Source organism: Labrus mixtus, chromosome 13 (assembly GCF_963584025.1).
Source record: "Labrus mixtus chromosome 13, fLabMix1.1, whole genome shotgun sequence".
NCBI lineage: Eukaryota > Metazoa > Chordata > Actinopteri > Labriformes > Labridae > Labrus > Labrus mixtus.
Window position 1 is genome coordinate 2,644,196 of NC_083624.1, and position 27,922 is coordinate 2,672,117.

Here is a 27,922-nt window from a genome sequence, read left to right on the forward strand (position 1 = left end):
CTCATAATTTCGAAAATGGTCAAAAGAAAAATCTCAACAAAGCCAAATTTTCATTTTTTTATTTATGTATTTATATTTATATATTATGTTTATTATTATTATTATTATTATTATTATTATTATTTATGGGTTTTTTTGTTTGTTTGTTTTTAAATATAATTTAGCTGTCCTCAATAGCCTCCTAGATTTGATGTACTAGTATAGTTTATGCTTACATACTCCGGTACAGTAGGTGGCGGTATGCACCTTTTTAAGTCCTTCCGCTATTAAACTAAAAGAAGAAGAAACCGCTCTGGGTGATCACGTGACTTTTGACAGTCGGGCAACATGGCGAACACCGGCGGAATGACCGTGGACGGAGGAGACATGCGATACTCTGAATACAGTCCAAAAACTAACGCAAGGAGCGATGCAGAGATAGACAGACGGCTGGTAAGTACACGGTTTTATATTTATGACTAATGAGAGATTAATTAAACCAGAGTGTGTGTGTGTGTGTGTTACCTCCTAGTTACGTAACCGCAGTGACCGCTACCTCACGTAACCGCACGTCACCGCACGTCACTGCACGTCACTGCACACCTTTAAAGCAGCTGGATAAATTATCTTAAGTAAACGTTGAACTGTTTTTTTTTCTTTCTCTTTTGGCCAGTCTTTTTCTAAAAACAGGGCCACATCCATTCCACATATAATCTACTGACTAAAATAAATACATTCAAATTGTAGAGTACTTATCAGATAAAAACTCTGTGTCTATGTAGGCCAGGGGGGCCACATGCGGCCCCCATCAACCCTCAACGTGGCCCTCAGGTCAATTTTTACATATCAATTAATTGGAAACATGAAGAAAACATGAAATCATGAAATCCAGAAATATGTCCATAATAATATTTGATCACTGGTGTATGTTGAGTTTGAGTTGTAGGGCGGCTGTGGCTCAGTTGGTAGAGTTTTCACCTGTCAACCGGAGGGTCGAGGGTTCAATCCCCAGCTGAGCAACGTGTCCGATGTGTCCTTGGGCAAGACACTTAACCCCGCACTGCTTCAGTGGCGGTGTGTGAACGGATTAGTGTTGCACTGACTCTCTGATGTACGTCGCTTTGGGTAAAAGCGTCTGCTGAGTGAATTGTAACATTGACACATAATAGATTGTAATCGTTTTTTGTATCCTACAATTTGGCCCCCTGGTGGTGAGAATTAAATGAATGTGGCCCCTTGCTGTGACCAAAGTTAGCCCATCCCCGATGTAGGCTGTATCTGCTGTTCTGTTTCACTCAGTGCCTGTGTTTACAACATGTTCTTCAAAACACGTTTATTTGTCTTCACTAAATCGGCGACAAATAACGTGACATGGACATCATACTCAGGCAGGTCTAATAAGTAGAAACATGTTGAGTGACAAAGGATTGCTTGCTTGCATAAAATATTTTTTCTTATGTACTGCACAATGTGTTCATTGTGAGTGTTCACTATGAACATTGGGGTTTATTTAGCAGCCATATTATACATCTAAAAATTGTAACAACTAGTTCCCTTTAAGTCCCTTTACTGTACTAAACATCTTTGTGCTGTGGATTACTGTATTCTTGCATTAGTGAAGCATATGATGATGATGATGATGATGATTCATTTATTTTCATGTCATGCACACAAAGTGCCCGACCCTCATGGGCTTATAAGACACCAAAGAATTCAGTTGCAGTGTTTCACATTCACATATCATAACATTACAAAGTTGCCGGCTCCTGTCACAGTTCAGTCTTAAACAATATGTTCTGTCTTTTTTCCCCCAGGCTTTACAAACAAAATCTGGTTCCTTTTTTTAAAACACAACTCAAGTTTTTCATCGTCTAACCAGAAGAAATCAACATAATTTGAAGACATTCTTTTAAAAAAGAACATCCCACATGTCAGCGCACATCGGGCAGTAAAACAAAAAAGTGAATCTCGTTTTCAATTTCTCCTAACTCACACAACAAACAAACTCGATCTTCCTCTGGAATGGAATTAAACCTGCCGGTCTCTACAGCTAAATATTAATATTATTATTATATTATAAACGAACATTAAATGGTCATTTATAAAGATGAAGATGATTTCATTGTAAAGATTATTTGAAGGATATTCACTCGATCACAGTTTTGGGTAGAGATGCTTTGGTTTGGATTAACTGGAATAGTCATTTAAAATAATAAACCACATTAAAATAATCATTTACATGGACATTTGGGAAAGCTTGTTTGTATAGTGAGAGTGTTGCTGCTGCAGTAAAGATACTCCTCTTCAGAATAAATCTATTGGACATCCAACACATTACTGTTTAACATTACATATTAAACAGTAATGACTGGATTGCTGCACAGTCCACAGGCGTTCACAAAGAGCATCCTGAACCTGTCACACAGATCTTCCTGTATGTGTTACGTGATCTGTTTAACCCACTACTGGACGTTTTGTTTCTTTCTGCTGACAGGGAGGGACTCTGATTGCGGTCGGTCTCGGTGTTGCTGCTGCAGGTTTTGCAGGTAAGAAAAATTTGATACAAGACAACTCAAACTTAACAAGATGTTAGGGATGTGCGTGCTCAGTATTTCAGGCGCTCTGCATACTTTGGCTGTTTGAAATGTCTTCGGTGTTGAACTGTTTTGTATGTTTCGTCGATAACTCACAGGTCGCTATGCATTCCAGCTGTGGAAGCCCCTCGGTCAAGTCTTCTCCGAGACGGTCAAGAAAATGCCAACATCAGTGAGTGATCACAATAATGCTAGCTCGGAGACTGTCCAGGTTGGAGAAAATAGGCTGGATGTGTGAATATTGAAATGTATTGTGTTACAACTGACTTGAGCCTGAACCAGTCAAACATTAAATTAACCAAAACCAAACTTACAAAACTTCTGACCTTGAGTTTTCAGGTCCTATGATTAGATAAATAGCCACGCTTACATTTGTCTTTCAATATTTTAAGGGGCAATAAAAAACAAGTAAAAATGTACACATGCAGATAAAACATTGTTAGACATTCTCTGAATTCGAGGGATAATAAAAACAATGGATACGTTTTCTTTTCTGACGAGCTCAGCAATGTTCAGACTGTGAATCCCAGCTTTAATTATTTTTGTTCCCCACAGGCTTTCTCCACATATTATAAAGGAGGATTTGAGCAGAAGATGTGCAGGCGAGAGGCCAGCCTTGTTCTCGGCATCAGGTGATACAATGTGTTGAAACTGGTCTTATCTATTATAGTACAGTCTGTAAGTGTAAGTCTCGCTGTGATGATTGTTGGAATTGATGTATTATCCGTTTTATGTCCAGCCCAACCAGCGCTAAGGCCAAAGTACGCGAGGCCCATCGGAGGATCATGGTCCTGAACCACCCAGATAAAGGTAAGCTTCAAGTCTGAACCTCTCAGGGACAAACACAAAAGTCAGACGTGTATGGGACTGTAACATGATGGCTGATTAGTCAATTTAATGTTATCAATACACATAGTATTTCAACAGTGTTTGCATATGGTGAAGTGTTAAAAAAGAGATCAAATAATAAGACGTGTGTGCTGGTTCGTGTGCAGGTGGGTCGCCGTACCTCGCAGCTAAGATCAATGAGGCTAAAGATCTTTTGGACAAGGAGTCCCGACGATGACCTGCTCGGTTAACCAACACTTAAAGACTTCAGTCGTCTCGTGCATGAAGCTCTGTAGTATTTCTTCAGTGTCATCAACATCACATCAGGACATCCACTCTGGCTCCTGGAGGGGAAAAAAAAAAAGTCATGACAGGTCATTTCTTAACATGGCTCCTTTACTTTGACCATTTTGAAAATGTGTGTGAACCAACAGTGCAGAATATTGCTTTGAAATAACCTCTTTTAAAAAAATTGGTTCTAGTGATATTTAGGGTAGCTGCTCTACATTCAGTTTGATTAAAATAAAGGCGCATTACCGGCGGTAAACATAGACTGCCGTACAGAATTGGATGTAGCCTTTGGGTCTGAATAATGTAGCCAAAGAAGAAACGCCTCAAACCTGCATTCTTTCTAATGACCAGCAGAGGGCACTTCTACATAAATTAAGAAAAGACAAAACTGTTCGGAGCATTGTCGAAATGTGTTATCCGAGTGACCATTTCCCTGACAAGTTAAAGGTCTCAAATCTTATTCAGCACAGTATGAAGTTTTTGTAAATCATGGACACTGACAGAGTCTGGCCCTGAATCAGACTGTTCAGTTAATGCACAGTATAGTCCAGGGCCAGACTGCTTTGTGAATGATCTTTCAAACAGAATGGTCGTGTAAAAATGTGTATCCAACTTCCAGTCCAAATGACCAAAGGCTACAAGATTGTAGCTCACAAACAGACTGTTCATGTTTGCCAGCTCTGCTTCGTTCAGAAAGCCTGTGTGTGTTTAAAAATGATATTTTTTAGTTTAAAATTCTGATTGAAGGTATTAGGGAACAATATATATTTAAGGAACAGTAGAATAACATTTGTACTGTTTCAGTGTTGAAGTTGTGGAACTTTTTTTAAATAAACCTAATTAAAAAAAACACAGTTCTTTGTTTACGTGCAAGTTTTTGGGAGTATTACATTTTTATCAAGTGTGTTTATGAAACAAGGTGTCGTGTGTAAAAGATCCGAAAGTGGCACAGAGCAGACTGAATGAACTGAGACTTTCTCACATAGAAAATCCACCCCAGAAAGCAACTTCAAAAGGCTTCTTTATTTAGAGGAGGATTTCATTAAACAGAAGGGGGCAGAATGCAAGACACAGTATTTAGCGGTTATATGTAGAGCAGCAGGTATTGGTCAAAAATGGCAACCACATACAGAGAGGTTTGTTGATAAAAACTTCAAATAAATACAAAAGCAACCTTTCCTGTTCAGATGGTGCCTTGTTGGCAAATGACCACCAGTCTGTGAACTGACCTGCATCCAGAAGCAAATGTTACCTCAGTTGCTGTTAGACCAGAGTAAGCGTCACACGTTTGTTGCACATCATCAAAGCATGATTTTTTTTTTTTTTTTTAAATGGAGCAGAGGAGCCTTGAAAGCTGCAAGAGCAATGGATCCATAAATGTACACGTGTCCCACATCATGCTTCAATCGTCCAAGCAGTGGGCTTCAAGTCAATTGAAATTAGAAAACATTTTTGCTTAAAAATCATCTTTCTTTAGTGCAATTCTTCAATTCTTGCATTTCTTCTTTGTTATTGCCGAAGTACAGAGCAACGACGTGTCAACCGATAAAGTGACAATTCTAAGAAAATTGTAAAAAGGGGGCTCTTGGGTTGTGAAATAAGGCTTCTCAGTTTATAGTCATGATACACATTTTGCCTCCATTACTCTCTTTAACGGACAGTGACAGTTTGAAAGTGAAGCAGCGAGATAACCTGAGTTTGGAAAAAAACACAACAATGACATTGATGAGGCACCGGAGGGTCCGGACGACAAATTGATTGCTGTATCATCAAAATATGTCGTTCTGTAAAATACCTTTAAAGGGGGCCTAAAAAATGTAAGGTAAGGTTGTTTGAAAGAAACCCCCCCCCCCACCATGTTTGAAGATAAGACAACTAAATTTGGCGTAAAAATGATAATTCAAGCCAATTCTTGAGCACACATTTTTCATCTCTTGCAAAAACTATTCCATTGTTTCTCTGAAATAGTTTGTTTTTCCAGTGATACCACCCAAGCTGAAAAAAAAAAAAAAAGATCAAATTTAATTTATATTTGTTTTTCTGCACTGTAGGCCTTCATTTTTGGTACTCGCTGACTGCTGTAATTTGGTTTGGCCAAATAACTGGGCAGGCACTGAAATTGTTAACCGTAGAATTGTGTATAAGATCACTTCAGGTAAGGTTTGTCACAGCTGGGCACTGGTCAGGCTGTAACTTATTAGTACTCCATGTTTTTTTTCAAACCGTAGAGTAACAAACAGGATGCTGAGGCCATGCAGTTATAACAGTGGTCATTTGCCATCAGCACATTTTTAAAAAAGACGTTTGTATAAAGCAGGACGAACCCGGCCTAGACTGTTTAAAAGCTGCCAATGACTCGTCAGGTTCAGTTGGAAAATGACATAAAAGAAAAGTAACAGAAAGTTGGATGAGGCACAGTTACCATGTCAGCACCAAGAAGACTCCACTCACTAAAAGGTAGGCAAATGGCATGCTGGGAACAATGAGGTGATGTTAGGCGTACATAAGGAGTATTCTTATATAAACAGATTTTGCTCGATTGATCATCTTCAACAGAGCATCCAGAGACGTTAATATTAGTAATTCCAGTAAATACTTCCAGTATTTTACATTTGTTATGCTGTTGGATCGCTTCATGGCAGAAAAAACAGTTTTTCCAGAGCAAGCCGTGTTATAGCTTCAAGAGTTTCTGCTGAACTGAGTGAAACATGGTGGAGATATCTCATCCAACACGTTTAATCTTCTATCAGGAAGGGTAAGCAGTGAGGTTGATGGTGAATATAGTCCATATGTAAAGAAATACCATCACTACAGATGACTTTCTGCTGCAGTACGATAGAAGCAAAAAATCAAAAGGGCATCCTTTGCTCAGGGAAAAAATGTCAGCAGCCCTTCGCTAACGAGCTTCATTAAGGCTGCTCGGTTTAACGTCTTCAGCGATCCATTAGCAGTCCTGTGTAGCTCTCTCCAGGTCTTCAACCTGCTCACCCACCTCCCCCTCTTCCTCCTCATCTTGCTCCTCTTTTTCACTCAGTTCCTCTCCGATCACGTCTAACCGTGCCTCCTGTCCGTTATGTAGCCCCTCCTCCTCCTCGTCCTCCTCGTCGTCGTCGTTATGAAGCCTCGCCTCCTGCAGCTGAAGCCGCCGCTCCTCCACCAGTAGGAGGCGCTCTCTGACACTCTCTGCTGCCGCCGCTGTGTCGCTGGGAGTCCCAAAGTACTGCTCGCTCCTGAAACGACAAATATATTCGAGTTAGAAGTCTGAATCAAATCGAGTGTGTTTGTGTGTTCTTGCATATGTTACAATGTGGGGACTAAGGCATTTTTTAACACATTATGGGGACCGACTGCTAAGAGGGGACACAAAGTAATAAATCATCAATTTTTAACTTAAACATTGTTGCAATTAATATTTTTGTATTCATTTAAAAGGGGGTCACTCAAATTCTCTTCTGCAACTCTATTGGACAGTTGATTCTGAAGAGGCAGACAGGATTCATGAGCATTACTTAAGCTCATTGTTTTGGTAGCAGGCCCCACAGATTCATCGTTTTGGTTCACTTTTGCCTCATCAGGTAGAGATGGTCATGCAAGAAGAACATCTGGAGCTTGAGAGACTGGGAAATGTGTTTATTGGTGCGTACCCATCGGGGAAGATAATAGGCATAGTCAGTCTGTCCAGCAGCGTTTTCCCTGAAGAATCAACCTCGTCCAGAGACTCTGCATCCACACATTCCTGCTGCAACACCTGAATGAATGAAAAATCCCACACCATGAAGGAAACTGTGAACTTTCAATGTGTGTATAGGTAAAACGGTGTGCATCCATAAGACATGTTTAAAGGAGTGGGCAACAAATGTGCCACACACGCCATTTTTAATTTCTGCCCATTATCAACTGTGATTATCAGCCTGAAAATATACAGATTATACTGTTGTCTCCACATCCACACCAACGTATAACAGAGAGAAGTCTCCATCCGAGCCGGTCTCACCCTCTCAGCAGCAGCGTGAAAGCTCAGAGCCAGCTCCAGTCTCTGTTGTCTCTCCTCAGCGCTGACACTGAACTGTTTCCACACTCGGTTGAGTCTCGGGAGAGTGTCTCCTGATGATCGCGTTGTGCAGCGCAGAGACTGACAGAGGACCACGGTTGCCTGAAGCAGCTGACGGCCGTAGTCATAGGTGCTCTAAACAAGACACAGACAGATAGAGGGATTTAATGTCATTGCCTGGTGCCGTTTTAAGGATAATTTTCACCTTTTAGTGTCATTAGATTCACAGTTTTTGCCAGAAGCAAGGCTCTTGGTATGTCAACGCTGGTCTGCCAATCCATCTCTTTGTTCAGAGTTAAATATCTTAAACACTTTGCATGGTGTGTTATACAATTTAGACATCTTTGTCCCCTTCATAATTAATTATTTTGTTTTCAATGATCCTCTTGTTATAGTGTCCTCATCAGTATGCAAAATATGATTTATATAATACAAATTAAAAATCTATCCAATTAGCCTCAGCTGTAATTTATGTTAAGAGTTTTTAGAAAATCATTCTCTTTAGAGAAAGATAAGCATGTTAAAATGCCTGTTTAACATTAAAGTCTTGATTTTTTTCAGTTTGGGAATATTTATATAAAGTTGGAATGGATTTACAGGCAGTAAACACAACTCACTAGCATGGCAGCTGACAAGTTAATATTTTATTGGTAATAAAAAAAAATTGACTTGCGTGATCTTTTAGCACATCTTGTTTCCCCCCCCAGAGGACTACTTTTAATTCAATGTTTAATATATTACATTTTTTATGTTGGTGTTTTACAGTCATTCAAAGCACTACTTTAATAAGCTGCGATAAGTTTTCAATAAATAACATGAACCGTCGATTGAATGACTCACCTGAGCAACGTCTACAAACTTCCTGTGTTTGTCCAACATGGTCCTGTTCTCCTGAGAGTCGTCACCCAGCCTGACGTGAGTCTTCAGCAGGGCGTCCATCAGCTCACCAAGCCACTCGACTGACTGAGAACGCACAGACCGCCATCATTCAAACACCACGAGGACTGTTGCATGTTTTTGTGTTTGTGTGTTGCTATCGTGTGTCCTACCTGTAAAGCATCTTCTTCACATTTGAACAGTTGTACCATTTGCAGCATCTTCAGCCTCCTCACGTCCACCATGTCTTCACACCTTTAACACACGCACACACACACACACACACACACACACAGGTAAGTCTAACTAAATATGTAAAATTGCTGCTACTGCCCTTTAGGGGCTGCAGTGGTCATTGCAGCACTGATTCTTAAATGTTTTAACAGTACTTGAGCTAAAAATAAAAATCTTTAAATGCAGGTGACCCTGTAGAAAATGAAGTTTGAGATCTAAACATCTGCATACTGGAAGTTGTTCATTTGATTATCCAACACATTGGCATCTTTAGCTGTGCATAACCACGAGTCACAAACAGAAAGGATAGAAAATGTTAGAATCTAACTTTTAGTTTTACAGGTTTTGAAGTGATTAATGACTTCAGACCTGCAGTTTCAAGGTTTTGTTAAACCAAGTTTAAATGCTTCAGTATTAAGTTGTATTGAGTTTTTCATCTAGCTAAACACAAACTCTTAAGATATTTCGGAGCTGAAAATAAAAAAAAAATACCATCAGGAAAGTCTTCAGGGGCTAAAATTGAATAATAAAGTAGTAATTGCACACTTTCTCTAAAACCTCACTGTCATGTTTCTGTTGATACTTAAAGAGGAGTGACCTTTGCTTGCGCAGCTGCATCTCCTCCATCACACCCTGTATGTGCTGAGCGTTGTCCGGCTGTTCTCCAGCTGGACTCTCTGCTTCCTCCAGAGTCCACGCCGGCTGGCCGCACATCTGCTCCATCAACAGCGTGCCCTTCTGACGCAGAGAAGAAAGACCTGCCTCTGCACAGAAGGTAGATAAGGTTAATGTGTGACTGCTTTAGTGATTTGGCGTATATGCACTTCCTAAATTAATGACACAAAATGTATTAATTCAAAGCACAAACCAACAGCCTGTAGCTTCTCCTCCAATAGTTTTAGGTTTTGTTGAATTGAAGCTCCGTCAGCTGGAGCCACGTCAGCACAGAGCATGCCCAGCAGACCATCCAGCTGCTGCGACAACTACAGAGACAGACACAGAACTTTGGTTTCTTAGAATTTTATACTTTCACACTCATTTTCTTCTACCATTTGGTTTCATCCTGAAAATTTGTTTTTGTTTGTTTCTGAAAAGATCAACAGCTGATGCGTCATTTAACTCTGGAAAAGTTGTTAAAATTCCTCTTTTTAGTGCACTGTCAGCAGTTTTCTTTGAGGTAAACTGGGCAAGATGTGTCCTGGACCTACCTCAGTGATGGACACAGATGACACTTAAAAACTGCCTTTGAGGTTTTTCTTTTAAACACGGGGCCTTTTCAAGTTTGCACATCAAAACACAGCTGATTCAGAGAGTGTGTGTTATTGTATTTGTGTGTTACCTCCTGTGTGGTGGTGTGGAAACCCTGCGCTGCCTGCAGGACGTTCTGTCGGCCCTCCAGCTGAGCCGCCTGCCTGTAGCAGACGTCGCTCAGCTGCTGCTGCAGAGCTTTCAGCTCCAGCACTTCTTCCTCCTCACCAGCGCTGAGCAAAGCAGCGATCTGCTGGTTCAACTCCACATACACCGCAAACCACTCCTGCACACACACACACACACACACACACACACACACAGAGAGTCAGTTGTATCCTCAAATGACCACAAATTGAACTAAAAATGGCAACGCTGCAATCGTCTTCTGACCTTTTCAGTAAAGATTTGGACAACAGAGTCTAAGAATCAAAGGAATAATACTCCCCTCTCTATTTTACCCCACATATGATTCATCAGTTTGTCCTTAAATGTTCACGTGTTACTGTTTATGCACGTGAGGGCGTTCCCTTACGCTGTGCTGGCTCTCGATCTCCTCGTGTTTCTGCTGCAGAGCCTGAGCCGCTCGCATCGAGTCCCCAATCTCCTGATGAGTCTTCAACAGCTCTGAGCCAGGACCCTGCAGCCAGGTGACCACCTGAGACAGAAAAGAAAAAGCTAAACACGGGCCTCACAATCTGAAATAGAGGAAGAAATGGGAGGCAGTGGTTCCAGAAGGTAAGAGTTAAATTGTCTGATTATTTTTCCCTCCTTTTAAATTTGAGCACGTGGTCCCGATTGGATGGACAAAAAACTTGGTAGAAGCATAATTATGAAAGATGAACAAAAGAGGAAAAAATGTTAAGCACATATTCAAACAGAAAAAAATATTTGCTGTTCTAATAAAAACACAAGATGAAGTTATCTAATGTTGCTATCCACGTTTGAGAGGCTAGCTTAGTTGACTCACTCAATTACAAACCTTAAGAAAAAAATAAGTCTGCTCTCCTCTGTAGCTATTTGTATGTGCATATTGTGGCTTGATGTATTTACCTCCACATTTATATTGTTTAAATCTATAATCAGTGAGGTCATCAGCCCTTATACATGCACCCTATGACCTCAAGCTATAATAAACTTTAACTGATCTTTGAATCCCCAGGTGAATTTTGAGTCAATAAGTGACAAGTGAAGACATCCTCTGTGAATAGACTCCTCAGAGATGTTATTATTATTGTTGCAGTTCTGCAGAGCGGCCAACAGGGGGCTCTCAGACTCTACTTAACAAGCCGTTTCAAACGTGACAAGAACTTTAGAGACTATCTTCCTTTGAATGTCACTGAAAGTTGTTTTTATTACTGTTCTCTGTTTTGGTTTTTATGGGCTATGTAGTTGTTTATACATTTTTATGACCCTTTTTTTTACATGTTATAATAAAGCCATCTAAGACAGAAAAAGTCAAATTGGAAACAGTCGAGGGTGAGGCACACGAGCGGTGGCTATTTAATGACATCATGCAGAACATATAAAATACTTGAATTAATTAATTGGCCTTCATAAAAAGGGACATTCAGGTTTCCCCCAGTATTAATGCTTTTTTTATGAAGAGGGGGGAGAATAAAAAAAGATTCTAAATGTTTGATTAAATTAAATCAGCAGAGACAAAGATATCCGACTCTTACTTAAGAAACTAAACCCCTGGATGCTACATTTCAAACTTAATTTCTCTTTTTTCAGAATCCTGTTTGCCTTGTAAAAGCCCACATCATTCAAACTCCACTGCCAAAGTTTGTAAAAAAAAAAAAGAAAAAAGAAGTGCATGTTCAAAATGACATTCCTGAATCAGGGGATAAATTAATTTATTTCATTATCAACTTAGCTCCATATAAAGAATCGGAACACCCTTCAATGCTTCAATTAGACCGACAAGATCAGAAATGTTTAAAGTTTGTACCTGAGAAAATGTCGTTTTTAATGCCTTACTCGTTTTATTTGGTCACACAATGTTTTTTCCCCCCCACAATATTTAAGATGTTAATTAAACTGTGCCTTGTTTGGTAGAACGTCTTTCACAAAACAGACTCATATACAGTGATAGTGATTTTTATTATTATCACTTTCATATAACACATTATAGCGTGAGAACATCTGGAGGAATCTTCCCAGTTGTGTGTGTCGGTGTCATGATTTAATTGTGTTTATCAGGTCAGTGACGACCACAAAGAGCTAACGCAAACACCCACACAGTTCGATCCAGAACTAGGCCAACACCCCCCCCCCCCCCCCCCCCCGCCACCTCAAAATCCTCCAGGCTATCGACCGACATGGCTAGTTACCATGGAAACCCCAGGCTCGTCTCCAAGACGGTGGCATTACCCAACAGCCCCTGCGGCTGAAGGAACTGCACTGAACACAGTAGAGTCTACTTCTAATGAAGCGGCTCAATGACTCACTGTTTCTGAGGGTCAAAGGTCGAAGATGTTAAAGGAATCATGGCAGGAGACTTTTAAGATTAATTAGGTTAATACCATCGCATGATTTCTACAAGGACCTATTAGAGCGTCTGTTTGGACATGTACAGTTTGAAAAGGCATACAACAAGCTGTGAACATACACGATTCAAAGTATAATTCGACATCCGACGGACGTGGGAGGTGGGAGTCGTATAAGAACATAGAGAGCTTTAAAAATGGCATGGCAAAAAAAAAAGGAAGAAAGTCATGATTTTAATAAAGATTCTTTCCAAATGCTTACACCAAATATACTTCCCAAACTGCATGTGAACACACTTAAGTTCAAATTTCCACATACCTTCATATAAACAGATGGAGACAAAAAAAAAACGTGTGTGAGTGTTTGTTGTGTGATCATGTGTTACCTGCATGACCTTGGCGTGGATTTCGTCAAGCTGTGTGCGTTTGTTCCTCTGTCTGCAGAGCTCCTGGTATTTGGTGTACTGCTCCCTGAGTGAGTCCAGAAGCTTCATCACCTGAGGCTGAGCCAGCAGCTCCTCCTCCATGGGACACCAGGCTGGACCTTTAGAGGCAAATAATCAGGGGGGGGGGGGGGGGGGGGGGTCAGGTACGAGAACTTGGGTGTCATAGAAGTCCACTGTGATCTGAATGTTGTACTAGTACCATGCATGGGTAATAACCTCCCCGGAAATTGGAGCAATACTCCGGCAACACTCAAGAAACTGAATAACATATACTGAGTATTCCTGAAAAACTATTTCTCTCAAGTGTTTGTAGAAGCGTTTCTGTCGTCATTTAAATGTCCTTCACTTGTTTATCTAATGGGAATCATATACTACATGGACAAAGTGTACTGACATGATAAATTGTGGTTATGTACATAGTTCAACATGCCCATAAGCATTAATCTGCTGCTGCAAAAGCCTCTCTTCTGCTTTAAGGCTTTTCAGCAGATTTTGGAACGTGGCTGCAGGGATTTGCTCAGCCAAATCAGTATTAGTGATGTTTAACACGGATGTAGTCTGATACTGTAAGTCTGGCTCACAATCATCGTTCCAGTTCATCTTAAGTGTTGAGCGGGGTCAGGTTAAGTTCATGGATCAGGCTGGTCAAGTTCTTCTCACCCCAAAGTGGGATAACCACAACAAGTCGATTAAGATGTTGTTTTTTCTAACTTTTTTTAAACACCTAAAAAATGATATTCATTTTGGATTATCCATCCACAGTATTTACAGAGCAGCATTTTCCCTCTGAAGTCAGCGTGAAAGCTCAAATGCTGACATGTAAGGCTTATTTCATTCTGACACGGTTCTGTTGTGAGTTCTTTGCTTGTACACTTATTTCACTTTCCACTTAGTTCGGGGAAAAAAGGCTTTTAGGATAAAGACTAAATGATTAGTTTGGGAAACAGAGTGCTGTCTCATGGAACAAGTTTGGCAGGGGTTGCTTCAGTGCAAGCTTCCCAAAAATCCAATAAAGAGCTCGAAAGTCAATTGCATTAGCCTGAAGTGGGGAAAACCCTCACCATTGGGTTTGCTGGTTTGTTTTTTTGTCCAGTAAGTTTTCGATGTTGCTGAGCTTGGTGAAGAAACAGGAGAACACAGAGGCCTTATAAAGAGGTCTGAGTCACTCTGTATTGTGCCCTCTTACTCCACTTCACACTTCAGTGACATGTGTAGTACTCTTGAATGTCTGAATGGCTGCATTCAACTGTTCATCTCCAACAATAGCTACAAAATAATACAGATAACATTCATTTATTCCTTTTTCTATCAGATGTCCATCAAGCTGCTTGAGCTTGAGGTACGCAGTTACAGCTAGTGTAACTGACAGCTGCTCCCTCACCTCCCTTTCCTTCTCCTCCTCCCTCCGAGCCGTTAAAACGACGCTGCTGCAGCTCCGACAGCAGCTCATGACCTGCAGACAGAGAGACAGAGAGAGAGAGAGAGAGAGAGAAAGACAGACGGGTTGGATGAGGTTTAACACCCTGTTATAAGAGCATCTGAAACAATAACAAACCAGTGTGTGCGTACTCGATGTTACATTTTGAAAGGAGTCGGTGGAGGGAGGAGGGTGGTACCGCAAACAAAGACTCCTTTCACCTCTGCCCGACACCCAGACACAGGCTGCTCAGTACAGTCAACACAGCCGTCCATCATTCATCCAGTCTTAGCGTTTATTTAGCTCCAGGTCTTAGTGGCAGCAGACTGAGTACCTAAGAGCTTTTTTTTTCTGCAGGTAAGGCTGAGCAGAGACATACAAGTCTGGCTCCTTGGATCCTTAGTTACATCTTTTAAAATCACTACCCAGAGCTCAAAACCACAAATGAAACACAAGTAAAACACAGATCAGTGCTTGTGCACACGGTAAACAAGCAAGCAAGTTAAAAACAGGGTGTTGGTGGAGCTATAATTTTAACTGTTAGCTCTTTTTTTTCCCCCCATCTCTTTGGCACTGCAAGAGGACAAGAACTCCTTAAACCCAAGAAGAATCACATTAACAAAGTAAATCCAGCAGATCAGATGTTCTTTATGATTTAGGTGTTTCCTAAAACAGTGGACATGTGCGCATCATTTCGCTCTTTGTGTCCTCCTGTTGTCCTCGTTTCCTGGAGAAATGTATCCAAAAATGTTTCTTAAGACAATAGATAGGAGATAAGACTCGCAGACTCCCTCAATTCTTTTAAATCCCTTCTTAAAACGTACTTTTACAGACTTGCTTTTATGTGATGTCGTCTTCTTAAAGTCTTCTTTCTGGTTTGACTATTTTTATCTTCTTTTACTTCTTACTGTCCTTTAATTTATGCTCTTATTTTAACTCCTCTTGTGTTTTATCTTGGTCATTTCTTATCTTATCTTACTTTGTCTATTTATGTTTTATATTTACTTTTTATTTTTATTAATATTATAGTTTTTTGTTTTTTTTATCCTTTAACCACTTGTTTCTTTTTCTGCTCTTACCTTCTTATTTCTGTTCTCTTTTTATTTACTTTTATCTCTTTTAGTTTCTTACATCTTTTTAAAATCCTCTTGGTCTCAGCTCGTGTTGTTGGGTTCTTGTGTTTCCTGGGTTCTTATGATGGTTCTTGTGTTTCCTGGGTTCTTATGATGGTTCTTATGATGGTTCTTGTGATGGTTCTTGTGATGGTTCTTGTGATGGTTCTTGTGATGGTTCTTCTGATGGTTCTTATGATGGTTCTTATGATGGTTCTTGTGATGGTTCTTATGATGTTTCTTATGATGGTTCTTATGATGGTTCTTCTGATGGTTCTTATGATGGTTCTTGTGATGGTTCTTGTGATGGTTCTTATAATGGTTCTTATGATGGTTCTTGTGATGGTTCTTATGATGGTTCTTGTGATGGTTCTTATGATGTTTCTTATGATGGTTCTTATGATGGTTCTTCTGATGGTTCTTATGATGGTTCTTGTGATGGTTCTTGTGATGGTTCTTATAATGGTTCTTATGATGGTTCTTGTGATGGTTCTTGTGATGGTTCTCATGATGGTTCTTGTGATGGTTCTTATGATGGTTCTTGTGATGGTTATATATGTCTGTTGGGTATCGTGCACTTTGGGTTCTTTTCTGTTGAATTGTATTTCATTATTTTTAGTATTTTGCATTTGTTATGTTCTTGCTGTTGTTTCTGTTCTTCTGTGTTTGGTTTAGTTTGTTCTTGTTTTTGCTGTTTGTCAAAGCACTTTGTAAACCTGTGTTTTTAAAAGGTGCTATAGAAATAAAGTTCTTCTTATTATTATTATTATTATTATTATTAATAATGATCTGTAGAAGGAAACGCTTGTGATTCCGCCTCTCAACAAATGGAGGTTGGAGCTCTCAGAGAAGGACCTTAAACGTACAAAATATAAGTCAGTGGATCTAAAGAAAGTACTGGAGCACATGAATCACTTAAGAATTTAATGTAGGTGCAAAGACACTGCGTCTTCCTCAATCGTCAGTCTGTGCTGGACAAATCAAGTGATTCATTTCACAGTGACAGCCTTTAAAGTTTAACATGAAATTAACTCGCCAAGTTTCCCGGCTGCATTGAAGTGCAGGAACAGTATCTACAAAATGGGACCGTGACATCAATTCACCAAACAGCATTTGAAAGAGGCTTAAATGTGGAGCGGTGATATTTACCGGTCTGCAGGACAGTTTCGGGGTCAAACGATGGCAACAGGGCACAGTCAGCTGACCTGCAGAGGAAAGACAGACACACGTTAGCTTTGAGGATTTTTGTAAGAGTACGACCATTCCAACAAAGGCAGAAAGCTAAATGTAAAGATTTTACACTAGCTAGATAAAGCCAACATTCGCCTTCCCTTTCACAGACTGATTAATGTTAACAAGCTGACGGTGCAACCATTTTTTACAGCGTTGGATTTTAACCTAGCTAGCTGACTAGGCTTATGGATTGGCATTTTATTACCAACATTCAATTCTATAATATATGATGTGTTTTTTCAGGAAATTGAATTGAATGAATTTGTGTGTGTGATATGGCGCGCCGCCTACTTTTCCTTTTCCACCGAGCTGCTCTTATCACTCTCGTTGATAACCGACAGCTCGTCCAGCAGAGACGTCGACTCCTTCGTGAACTTCTCAAAAACCTGCAACAAATGACACGTCAAACATAAACGTCCTCACACCTGATCGGGCCAGATTACCACAGATTTTTAAACTATCTAAAAAAAACACAAAATGAATCTCACCAGTCTCTTGCTAAGCCAATCACTGTGGTCGTAATCCAGACTTCCACCAAAATCATCAGTCAGCTGACAGGGTTCAATGTAACGAGTCAGTTTATTGGCCGATACCAGGATGACCTGAACGGAAGCACAGAAACAGACGTATAAAAGAAAACATTATTAGATCATACAGTAATAAACACTTTCATTTTGACGTGGAAACATTCAAATCGAGTTGATTAGCTCCAGCAGAGTTCATTTACAGGTCAAATATTCGCCGTCACTGATTGAAACTGTTGGTGAACCGATTGATTTGACAGAATTTATGAAGGAGAAATACAATTTTTAAATGGCCTTGTGTTTGTTTCATGATGTTGAACAATGTAATTTTAGATACATGAAAAAAAAGAAAATCAGGCTTCCTCCCATCCTGACTCAGTTGCCCATTAACTGTTAACCCGTTAAACAGGGGAGCTCAGCTAACTAATTTTAACATGATAAACAATATTAAATAATAACATTGCATATTGCAACACAGCTACATTTAAGGAAACTGAAATTTGATGACAGCTCTGACATTTAAAAACTACAAGATGCATGTGTAATCCAAATCAAGAATTTAAAAAAGGCATTCTCATTAGCTTACTCATCCCTTTTACTTGTTTTTCATTCAAAATCCATCTCAGTTCATTTTAGAAAAATAAGGTCCAGCTATTTGTCCTGAACAGCTGAACACTCAGTGCTAGGAGTTCTGGATAATCTGATTATTTCAGCCTCGTGTTAAAAACTCATTATGACTTTATTTACAGCATGAATTGCTCCCACACATCTGTTCTGTCCTCTCAGTAATACACTCTGACTCATTTCCTACTGGAGTTATTATGTCAAACTAATAATACGCTGTTAATTATTTCAGAACATAATGGGCCAGTTGAGATCCTTTGTGCAATAAATAATAGGTTTCTTGGATGAGCTAAGAGGAGCCTCGACAGGCAAACAAAAAGAAGTCCATGTGAAGATGAGGCTCAGCCTCAGACCCATTATATCTCAATCCCCGCTATTTGTTGACTCAGTATTTGAGGGAGGGCATAATCATAGTCTATGCAGTCCAACAGCTCAGGAAAGTTCCTAACTTTAAGAATGACCTGGAGGCCTTTAAAAGGCATCATGATGATAGGTTTTCAAATCCACTAAATGCTGCTCTACTGTCAGAAACTCTGGAGCCTTTAAGGAAGGACGGAGAAAAATGACGACACATAACTACTTGCTGCTGCAGCAACATTCGAAGCAACACACCATTCAGCCATTAATGAAAACAAATGATCAACATGACTGACAGGAGACACGGCTCACCATGCCAGTTACTCAGTCTCTGCTGTTCTTGGTTATACATCTTTCTATAACATGCAGCAGCAGAGTTATAGCACACAGGGAGAAGAAGCAAAGAATGTAGTCTCACTGCAGCAGGCTGCACTCAACTAGTGATTCAAGGTCAAAGAAAAGTATTCAGGCAACAGATATGACTTCTTTTTTTTTTATTATTTTGACTATCTCAGCCTGGGTTTTATAAAGACTCACTGAAGTGTGCGTCGAGGAGTCAGACGATATGAAATGACAAAATGCTTGTAGATTCTCTGTCTTCTTACTGAGAATATTCAAGTCATAAGTCAAAGTTATGACGATAACTTAAGGCCAGTTTTGGAGTATTTTTATACACAAGTGCTGATCACAGAGAATCTCAACCAAACTGTGTTCCAGGATCACAAGACAAACCTCTCCTTCAGCTTTTCAAAGTTCCCCTTAAATCCGAGTATTGAGTGTTCACAAGCAGCATGTGAGCTTTTTTAAAAGATACTTAATAAGTTACTGCTGAAGGTCCTATCCGCTCACATAGTCTGATCAGTTAATAATTCTCATAGAAGTGTATGTGACTGACATGCTGCGGGGCTGGGGCGACTCTGTCCTCCAGTTGTCACCGCAGCAGATGATGACAGAGAAACTTGACTCAACTCTCTGTGTGTTTATTTTAAAAGTCAGGTCAGCCTTCGGAGCAGCTGTAAGGTACACACCCTACTGTGACCTCCACACACAATCTCCATAGTTAAGATGAGTCACATTTCAACACCGGGCGCTGGAATCCCCCTCCCAGCAGCTGTGTGTGTTCAGCCTGCGTATGCAACAAAATAACAAAAAAATAAAAGATGGGCACCCTTTGAAGGTTAAAAAAAAAAACACACGCAATCCTAGAAGTCCATTCAACAAAGAATCCCCAAACGTTTCTCCAATCTAATCTACTCAATATCTCAATCTAAAAACTTAGATTTTCATGATAAACTCTTAAATGTCGGATTGTCCTTGAACTCACCGGCAAGGACAGTTCTCCTGAAAGTTTCTGCTCTCAGCACACGATAGTAAATCCAATTTAACTAGGAAAAAAAAACAAACATCTTATTGTTGTGTACCGTGATTGGATTATCTATCTGCAGCAACTTTCAACAGACCCACGAACTTGATTCCGTTACCGTGGCAACAATCGTAGAGCCAACATGGGTTGCTGAAATCTGGGTCACAGCGACTACTGATCTCTGCCGGTAAAACCATCTGTTATAATAGAGACTGGGGCTGGCCAGAAGATTGTACACCCATACCAAAGTCTCACACACACGCACACACACACACACACACACACACACACACTCGCGCACACACACACCTTCATCCCTGGCTCAGGCGTCCAGCAGGACTCCGGACAGTGGATGATGCAGACGGTTCTTATAACACACTATCTTTGTCTTATATAAAATGACAACACAATTGGAAAGTGTGTCTGCGTTTGAGCACATTTTGGACTCAACTTGCCTCGTCGAGAGCAAAAATAGAAAACACAGGCGGTCTGTTTTTCTTTGAGGGTATTTCAAAACTTTAAAACCAAAATTGGTGGTTCAAAGTGTTCCTCCTCCTCCTCCTCCTCCTCCTCCTCTCTACGATGGAGGGTTCTCCCCCCTGGCCTGAAGTGCAGCAACACATTTTTTCCATTGAACGTGGTGGGACAACAAGGGGTTTGAACTAGTCTGTCTCAACAGTACTAACATCCTAACGTTTTTGAAAAGTACAAAAATTTAAAAAAAATGAGGATCAAACTTTTCCTCCCTCAATGAACAACGCATTCAAGTTACAACAACATCATCATCTGCTCCAGGATGTTTTTAATCATTACAGTAGTACTCTGAAAATGCTATATACTATACAAAAGTTAGTTCTGACCATAGTCTTTATACAACATGGACGTACCATCAGTTATGATCAGTGACGTCAAACACTGGTTTCTGAGGAGGCATTATGAAGCCAAAACAATGGCGGTCGCCATATTGGGAATGCTATCTCTACCTAACATTCGATCAATCTAGAAAAAGGAAGAAAAGGAAGAAGAGCTGTTGCACCAGTTTAAATACATTTTTCAGTATCTTTGTCGTAGTGTCGATGATTTCTGAATCAAATATCTTTGTCAGTCAAGGAGTGGAATAGCATCCAGGCAAGCTACGTTACCCCAAGTGTAAACCTGAATATCCCTCAGGGATTAATAAAGGATATAAAAGCAGCAGAGCCCCTTTTCACGGTCTGAAGTTAAACTTTTAAGGATGAGTAGAAGACACCAGCCGTACGCTGACAATCTACTGCCGCATGACGGTGACATCACTGTCTGATCCTCGATGTCCATGATGTCCCCGCTGCTGGAGATAGCTCAGACAGGCGAGAATGAGTTCACCCACATGCAGGTGATTCCCGTACAAGCTAACATAACAAACGCCCTTTGCAGTGAACCAGCGCTACGTCAGTCTGCAAACACCAGCCAGCAATCTGTCAACAACTACTACAGAACATGAAGGAGGGAAGAAGAAGGGAACAATGCACAAGAAAACGGTAGAGAAGTTGGATATTAAATTTAGGGAGGAGTTTTTCTGGACTGAACTGTACCTCTGCTTTACAACAGCTCTGCACCTCAACAAATACAAAGAATTCTTTGGTCAAAGGAAAGAAAACATTCAGGAAACCTCTGTTATTGTCTGACCTTGAGTTCACGTTTGACAAAGACGAGTCCTTCTTAAGTTTCGTACATAATCAAAATCTGCACAATCCTCGAGTTCTTAAAACGTTTCAGTTGACTCGCGGTGCTTGGCAGAGATGCGGGCCAAATACCCTGAAGCAGCACTCACCTCGAAGCCCAGGCGGTCTTTCTCCTTCCAGAAACAGAAGTGTGTGACTTTCTTATCCCAGAATTCATCTGGCTTCACCACGCAGACCAGCGACACCTCGGCTGGAATCACATTCTGAAACAGGAAGGATAGCAATCAGCGTCCTCCACTTTCAGACAAACTGACAAAGTAAAGCAGTCATGTACGTCATTAAAGGGAATATCACGGTGTGCTTTTACCTGCAACATGAGCACCACAGTCTTCACAATGTTCCACTGAGACTTCCGCCCGTCCACGATGACGGTGAAACCCCGCGCCTTACACTTCTCACTAGACGAGGGAGAGGGAGAATTTAATAAAACAAAGAAGGATTTCCAACACGATAAAAACATGTTTTCTTCATGCATCTTTTGGTTTGCCCATTATAAACCATTTGCCCAAGTTTACTGCATTATTTCTTTCCAAAATCTGTTTGTAAATCAGGTTATGTGAGAACGCTGCTTCATAAGTATCCAAGTGGTGCATTCATGTTGGATTACACACTGTTTTCCAACAAATGAGGACTTTCCAGGATTCTGAGAACTTTGTTGCAATCAAACAAATCAGCCCAGTTTTCCACCAGTTTTAGACAAATATTGTTTCCAATGTGGGATCATGACTGGAGGCTGTCCAGTGCACAATGCACAATGGAAGTAAACAGTGGCAGCAAGATGACACGATGCTTTGATGACTTTGTTTTGATATTTACTTTAATCCCAGAGCTTGAACAAACTGTGACAGGAAGCAGAAAACTCAAACTTAATAGGTGTATAAGATGTTTTATATGCATAGCTTACAGAAGTTAAAGTAAACTTTGTGTAAAATCAGCTAAAAAGCTTTTACACGTCAGTACATCATCTTTAGAGATATGGATCCATCTCTCATGTCAAATCAAGTATAACTGTTGTGTTTTGGTTCCAGCTGGAAGTCAACTTAACGGGTTCTAAACCATTTTGTTTTTTTTAAATCAAAAAGCTCAGAACATTTTTTTAAACCCATGAACTGAACCTGTTCCATGTTAGTGGAAAGAGGTTTCAGATTGGTGCCTTTCTGTCCCGAATAAGAAGTTTACTTTCAAACGCACAGTGTGCTTCAGAGCCAGCTCAAGTGTTGGATTTTGTTTTCTGAACATGAAGAGACTTTAAACCATAACTGCTGGTAGTAAACCATAAAGCTCAAGGTCATTCCAGCTTGGGTCGTTCTGTTACTTCTATCAGGTCGGGAAAAGCAAAACAAGATCCGCACACCAAGAAGCTCCCGTTTGAAGGATTTATCAAGTGACGCTTGGAGCCAACATGCTCTTCCTTAGACTGAGGAAGAGCATCTTCTTTTGAATTTCCTTACCTATTCGTGTTTTTGGATCCAGCACCCACTGAGGGATGTGTGTATCTTTTTGGATTTTTCACTTCTATCATGTATGACAACATCTAACACACCACATTGCTGCTGTGTTCTCGGGTCTCAGCATTTATGTCGGTACGTTCAACTTCATTATAACCAATGTGAGAAGGACAAAGATAAGACCCCGAGTATAGTATGCCTATACCGACACTCTTTTCACTGCATCAAATACAGTTTCTGAATGAAAACTTAACACCAGCTTCTGTAGAGGATGAGGCGCTATGGGTTGGTCGTTAATGTTGATGTTGTGCTGTCTAACCTGCGGGTATCCTCAACAGATTGTGTAAGGTGTTTTGGAGAAAATAAAATCCACGACGAGTGATAACGAGTTGAAAGCAGCTGCTGACATCTTAACTGCAGTAATAAAAACCGGGACTGGATTTTGTGTCAGACTGCCAACACAATACTGCTGTTTGAACACATCATGAATCATTCAGTCCACTTCCAAGAGCCTGAAGGGAGACCGAGGAAAATATGTGATTGACAAACAAGCTTTAAAAAATGTGGGATAAACATTGGGAAATCTACGCTTCAGTTTAAGCGCAGCCTTTTAACAACGCAGGAACATCAACGGCATCTGGGTGAGATTTTCCCAACAGCACGAGAATGAGTTTGTCTGCATCTCCAAATAGCTGTTGGACTGGGAGGAATCATCTTAAGCGTCTGTGTTGCCTCAAATTTAGGCCAAAAAACGAAAAGACCCAAGTTGTACAAGAACTGGAATCCTCCTTTAAGCCTTTTAGAGTAATGCTCTTGAACATGTTGGATTCACCAAAGCCACGATACGAAGTGCAGATCCAGCAGCACCTCAGTGACGCGTTAACTCTAAACATGTCAAAATGCATAAAAAAATGAGACTAAACAGTCTTCTGTTAGCGTAGCTGCTCACAGACACAAACCAGAGGGTCACCATTGTTGCTAATTCTGCTACTACTGCATGTGTGTGTGTGTGTGTGTGTGTGTGTACCTGGGGATGCTGAGCAGGTAGTCCAGTGTGGCGCTGAGCTCCTCCATGCTAGTCTGATCTGAGCTGAGAGGGATGGTCAGGATCAGACCACTGCGCCGGTCTTTACCCCCTAAAGAGAAGAAAGAAAAACTTCATTTTAAACAGAGATGATGTAGACCTCAGACTGAGCAGACACATGTACAGACTGTATCATCATGTGTGTGTGTGTGTGTGTGTGTATCTGTGCATTTTTACCTGACAGAAAAGCCAGCTTCTTCTTGAGTATGGGGAGGATGTTGGTGGCTTCCATGTTAACGTTGGACATCTGCAAACACAGATATGTGCACACAACATGTGAACAGGGTTAGATCAGTCACTAGTCCACAGACGCTAGAGACTCTAATCAACAGGTTAAAAGCTTCTTCTCTACAGATTCTGAAACTCGCTCAACTGGACTCATCATTCACTAGCCCCGAGTCTCAAACACCAGATAACAATCTGAGACAGTGGAGTCAGTCTACTGGCTCAGACACAACTCTGTAGCCTCAATGGTTGCCAATTAGTTGGCAATTTCATATAATTGTTCATCGCCTTGCACATGTGCCCCAGAGGAGACACCAGTCTCTCAGACACTAGCCCTCATGTTTGATACTAGTTAGCCAATTTGCTCACAAGTACAGTCTAGAGTCTAGAGTCAACAGGTTCAGACACCAGTCCACAATCTCAGAATCTAGTCTTCTACAGTTTAGAGATCAGCCGACAGATTATAAACTAGGTCCGAGATCCAGGCCAAATCTCTAGCCCACCTTAACAGACACATAAACATTAACATCAGGGCCACAGGTTCAGACTCTAGTACACGATTCAGAAACTAAACCACAGGTTCAGACAGCAGCTCACAGCTTCAGCCAACAGGCCATGGGTTCCGAAGTGAGCCAACTAGTCCCCTGGCTCAGACACTAGCCCACAGGTTCAGATACTTTTGTCTACAGACTCGTGGCCAGTGTGACCGCGCCCTGAGTCACAAGTCCAAAAATTGTGGTCAAAAGGCTTAGACACTTTCCAACAGGTTCAGACACTAGATAAAAGGTTCAAAAGCAAGCCCACAGGTTCAGACACTAGCCCACAGGTTCAGAGGCTGCAGCCCTCAAGCAGGCGGCTCAGGTTAGAGTCCAACCTGTGGCTTCTTACCTGCATGTCATTCCCCTCTCTCTCTCTCCACTGTCCTATCAACACAGAGGCATAAAAGCCCCAAAATAAAAAATATATGAAGAAAAATTTAAGAAACTAGCCCACAGTTGCCCAAATTCTCAGACAGTAGCCCAAACGCTGAGATAATAGCCCACAAGCTCACACACTAGCCATCAGGATCAAATCTGGTCCACTGCATCTGATCACCATGATAAGATTTAGAAGAAGAAATAATTAATCCCAGAGGGGAAACTCGTGTTTTTCCACTCTGTTATTGAGCAACACACACATAGGCCAGAAACATTCACACACACACACACACACACGCACAAACAGGATCCTACAGACATGCAATAATGGAGAGATGTGAGAGTGAGGGGCCGCACATTTAAAGAGGGACCGAGCAGTTTGGGGTTTGGAGCCTTGGCAGGGCACCTCTTCGGCAGCACCCATGTCCTAAATTCAATACTTTGTTTTAGCACTGGGACTTGAACTGGCAAACCTTCTGGTTCCCAACCCCCACACCAACAGGCTGGGTCACTGCCGCCCCATCTTAGTCCACAGTTCGAGCCCTAAGGAACAGATACTATCCTACAGGTTCAGACTCTCGTCCTCAACCACTGATAATTGTCTACTACACCACAAACAGCTGCCCATAGCTTCACACAATGTTCCATACAATCCTATAGGAACAGATACTTGTACATATCATCAGGCAACAGCCCAGAGGTTCACCTTTCAATCCATTAACTCAGACAATAGTCCACATGTTTGGGCATTAGTGTTCCCCAGACTCAGACCTGGTGCCTCTGCTCAGACACCAGTCAGCAGCCTTCAACACTTGGCAAACAATCTAAAACACTCGCTAACAGTTACAAAATGCTATCCCCAAGCCTGTGAACCCTAGGTCATGTTTCCAGACCCATTCATCATTTTTTTTAAGAGCCTACACAGTCCAAAGGCCCAGACTCTGCTACACAGGCTCAAGAACTGACACGGCCTCAAAAGGCCAGGTCACATCCCCAGATACTAGACCGCAGGCTCAGAGGCTAGACCACATGCTCCTAGTGGACCGACACTATACATTATGTATAACCTGTCAGACAAAGTGTAAACAAAACCTCTATATGAATATCATAGAATTAAAGACATATTATCAAAAACACTATGACAGTCATATAACTAGATAAAAAGTATTCTATTAAACTTCAGGGACTCTTTTAAACAGCCACATCAGAAGCTCCTGTTTGCATTATAGGAGTAGACTACAGATATAAAGTGATTTTCCATAAGGGTTGACCCTCAGCTGGCATGTCTCCCAGCAGATTCAGATCTGTTTGTGGTTCCCTGTCTGTTTCATTAATGCATTAGAGTATTTAAAGCGTTCAGTGTGTGAATCTGAGAGCAGACATTTATTTCATTAAATTGTCATTTTAGTAAAACAGTCAACAGACTGACTGGTTATGAAACTATATGTTAGATGCAGCCCTATTTTGGATTGCGGGTGAAATCCGACTAACAAAACGTATCCTTTTTTCTCTGGTGTCGATGTCGATACAGATGTTGGCGACAACATAACCCTGACACACTTTGGTATGATAGGCTTACATGACTAGCGATGGAGGATTTGGCACGATCCCTTTATTTAGGCTTAAATTTGAAATGAGTCCATGACCTCGAACTTAATATCATTTTTACCCAAATCGTTCTTTGAACACTGGAAACAAGTTTACCCAACCATCATTTTATCAAGAGTGATGTTGTCGTACGTTAACTGTAAATACTGTCAGCCAAAGTTATCTCAAAAGAAAGAAATGTTTCTTCTTTGTGTTTGGATTTAAGTGAGTTATAGGATGTCTTAAGATGTCTTTAGATGTTTTTATAAATTAAAACCAAAGAAAATCAGAAAGCAAATGATTAATGTTATTAAGTTAGAATATTAGAGCTAAACTATTTTTAAATAATGACTTTTTTTTGACACAAAACTTTAACTTAAGTTGTTATTTGTCTTTGTTTTGAAATGTCTCAGTTGATGAGATCCAGAAGGTAGGTATAAAAGTAGTTTTTAAGCATTTTAACTACTTGTGTTAGACTATTCTACTAAAGTATGTTTCAAATAATAAAAAAAAATTAACTTTGATACCATGATTTGTTTTTATTATTATTATTATTATTCTTAGTGCTGGTAGTTATAGAAGTGGAGGCAGGCAGTCAGCAGTTTGATAGAGGACACTGAGTTACTGCAGCACCAGTCGGTCGGTCCTGCTGCAGGGCTTCATCTTCATCCTCCTCCTCCTCCTCCTCCTCAGCCTGCCTGCGGCCTGGCTGCAGCTGCAGCTACAGGACGGCCCGGCCCGGCCCGGCCCGGCTCGGTTTGTTTCGGCTTGGTTCGGCTCGGCCCACAGACACAATGACCTACATTCAGCAGCTGCGGGCTGCGGCGGCTGCGGTTTCTAACCTCCGTCACCTCAGCCTCCACCCTCTCTGTGTCGACTGGCCTGGAATCAATCAGCAATAAGTATTGATGAGGCGGATTTTTCTTACCTTTCACTCAAATCTGCAGCATTATACTGTCCCGGGTTTTTCCTCCCTGTCCTCCTCCTTTTATCCTCCGTCTCTCTCTCCCCTCCTCCTCCTCCTCCTCCTCCTCTGCAGCTCCTCTTCTTCGTTTGTCTTCGAGGCTGATTTTAAGAGCAGATGTTTGATCTGTTCCCCGTTAAAAACCTCCACACATCTCAGTTTGTTATCCGTCCGTTTTGAACAACAGTGGAGGCACACAGCAGCCAGGCGTTGGACCTCGCTGCTCTGCGCAGCCGCAGTGAAGCCGAATCAATGAATTCCACATCCGGTAAAATTACATTCAGAATAAGAGAAGCCCATGAGAGAA

The 27,922-nt window shown here is 40.9% G+C and overlaps 2 protein-coding genes across 2 annotated transcripts; one reads left to right on the top strand and one right to left on the bottom strand.

Annotated features, from left to right (window-relative positions):
- The first annotated feature begins 294 nt into the window (after positions 1-294).
- dnajc15 (DnaJ (Hsp40) homolog, subfamily C, member 15) lies at positions 295-4,525 on the top strand. The gene is made up of 6 exons (XM_061053132.1): positions 295-432; positions 2,474-2,525; positions 2,672-2,745; positions 3,129-3,205; positions 3,313-3,383; positions 3,569-4,525. Exons 1-6 carry the CDS (start codon positions 328-330, stop codon positions 3,637-3,639), a joined length of 450 nt encoding a protein of 149 aa, XP_060909115.1. The 5' UTR covers positions 295-327; the 3' UTR covers positions 3,640-4,525.
- Positions 4,526-4,696: 171 nt separating this feature from the next.
- On the bottom strand, positions 4,697-27,842 carry sestd1 (SEC14 and spectrin domains 1). The gene is made up of 19 exons (XM_061053133.1): positions 27,580-27,842; positions 24,100-24,169; positions 23,866-23,974; positions 21,698-21,788; positions 21,480-21,593; positions 17,290-17,403; positions 17,093-17,187; positions 16,718-16,773; positions 14,421-14,492; positions 12,980-13,137; positions 10,637-10,759; positions 10,193-10,387; positions 9,722-9,836; positions 9,452-9,617; positions 8,793-8,874; positions 8,584-8,706; positions 7,687-7,878; positions 7,337-7,440; positions 4,697-6,922 (listed from the first exon to the last, which is right to left on the bottom strand). Exons 2-19 carry the CDS (start codon positions 24,167-24,169, stop codon positions 6,637-6,639), a joined length of 2,265 nt encoding a protein of 754 aa, XP_060909116.1. The 5' UTR covers positions 27,580-27,842; the 3' UTR covers positions 4,697-6,636.
- Between the last annotated feature and the right edge of the window lie 80 nt (positions 27,843-27,922).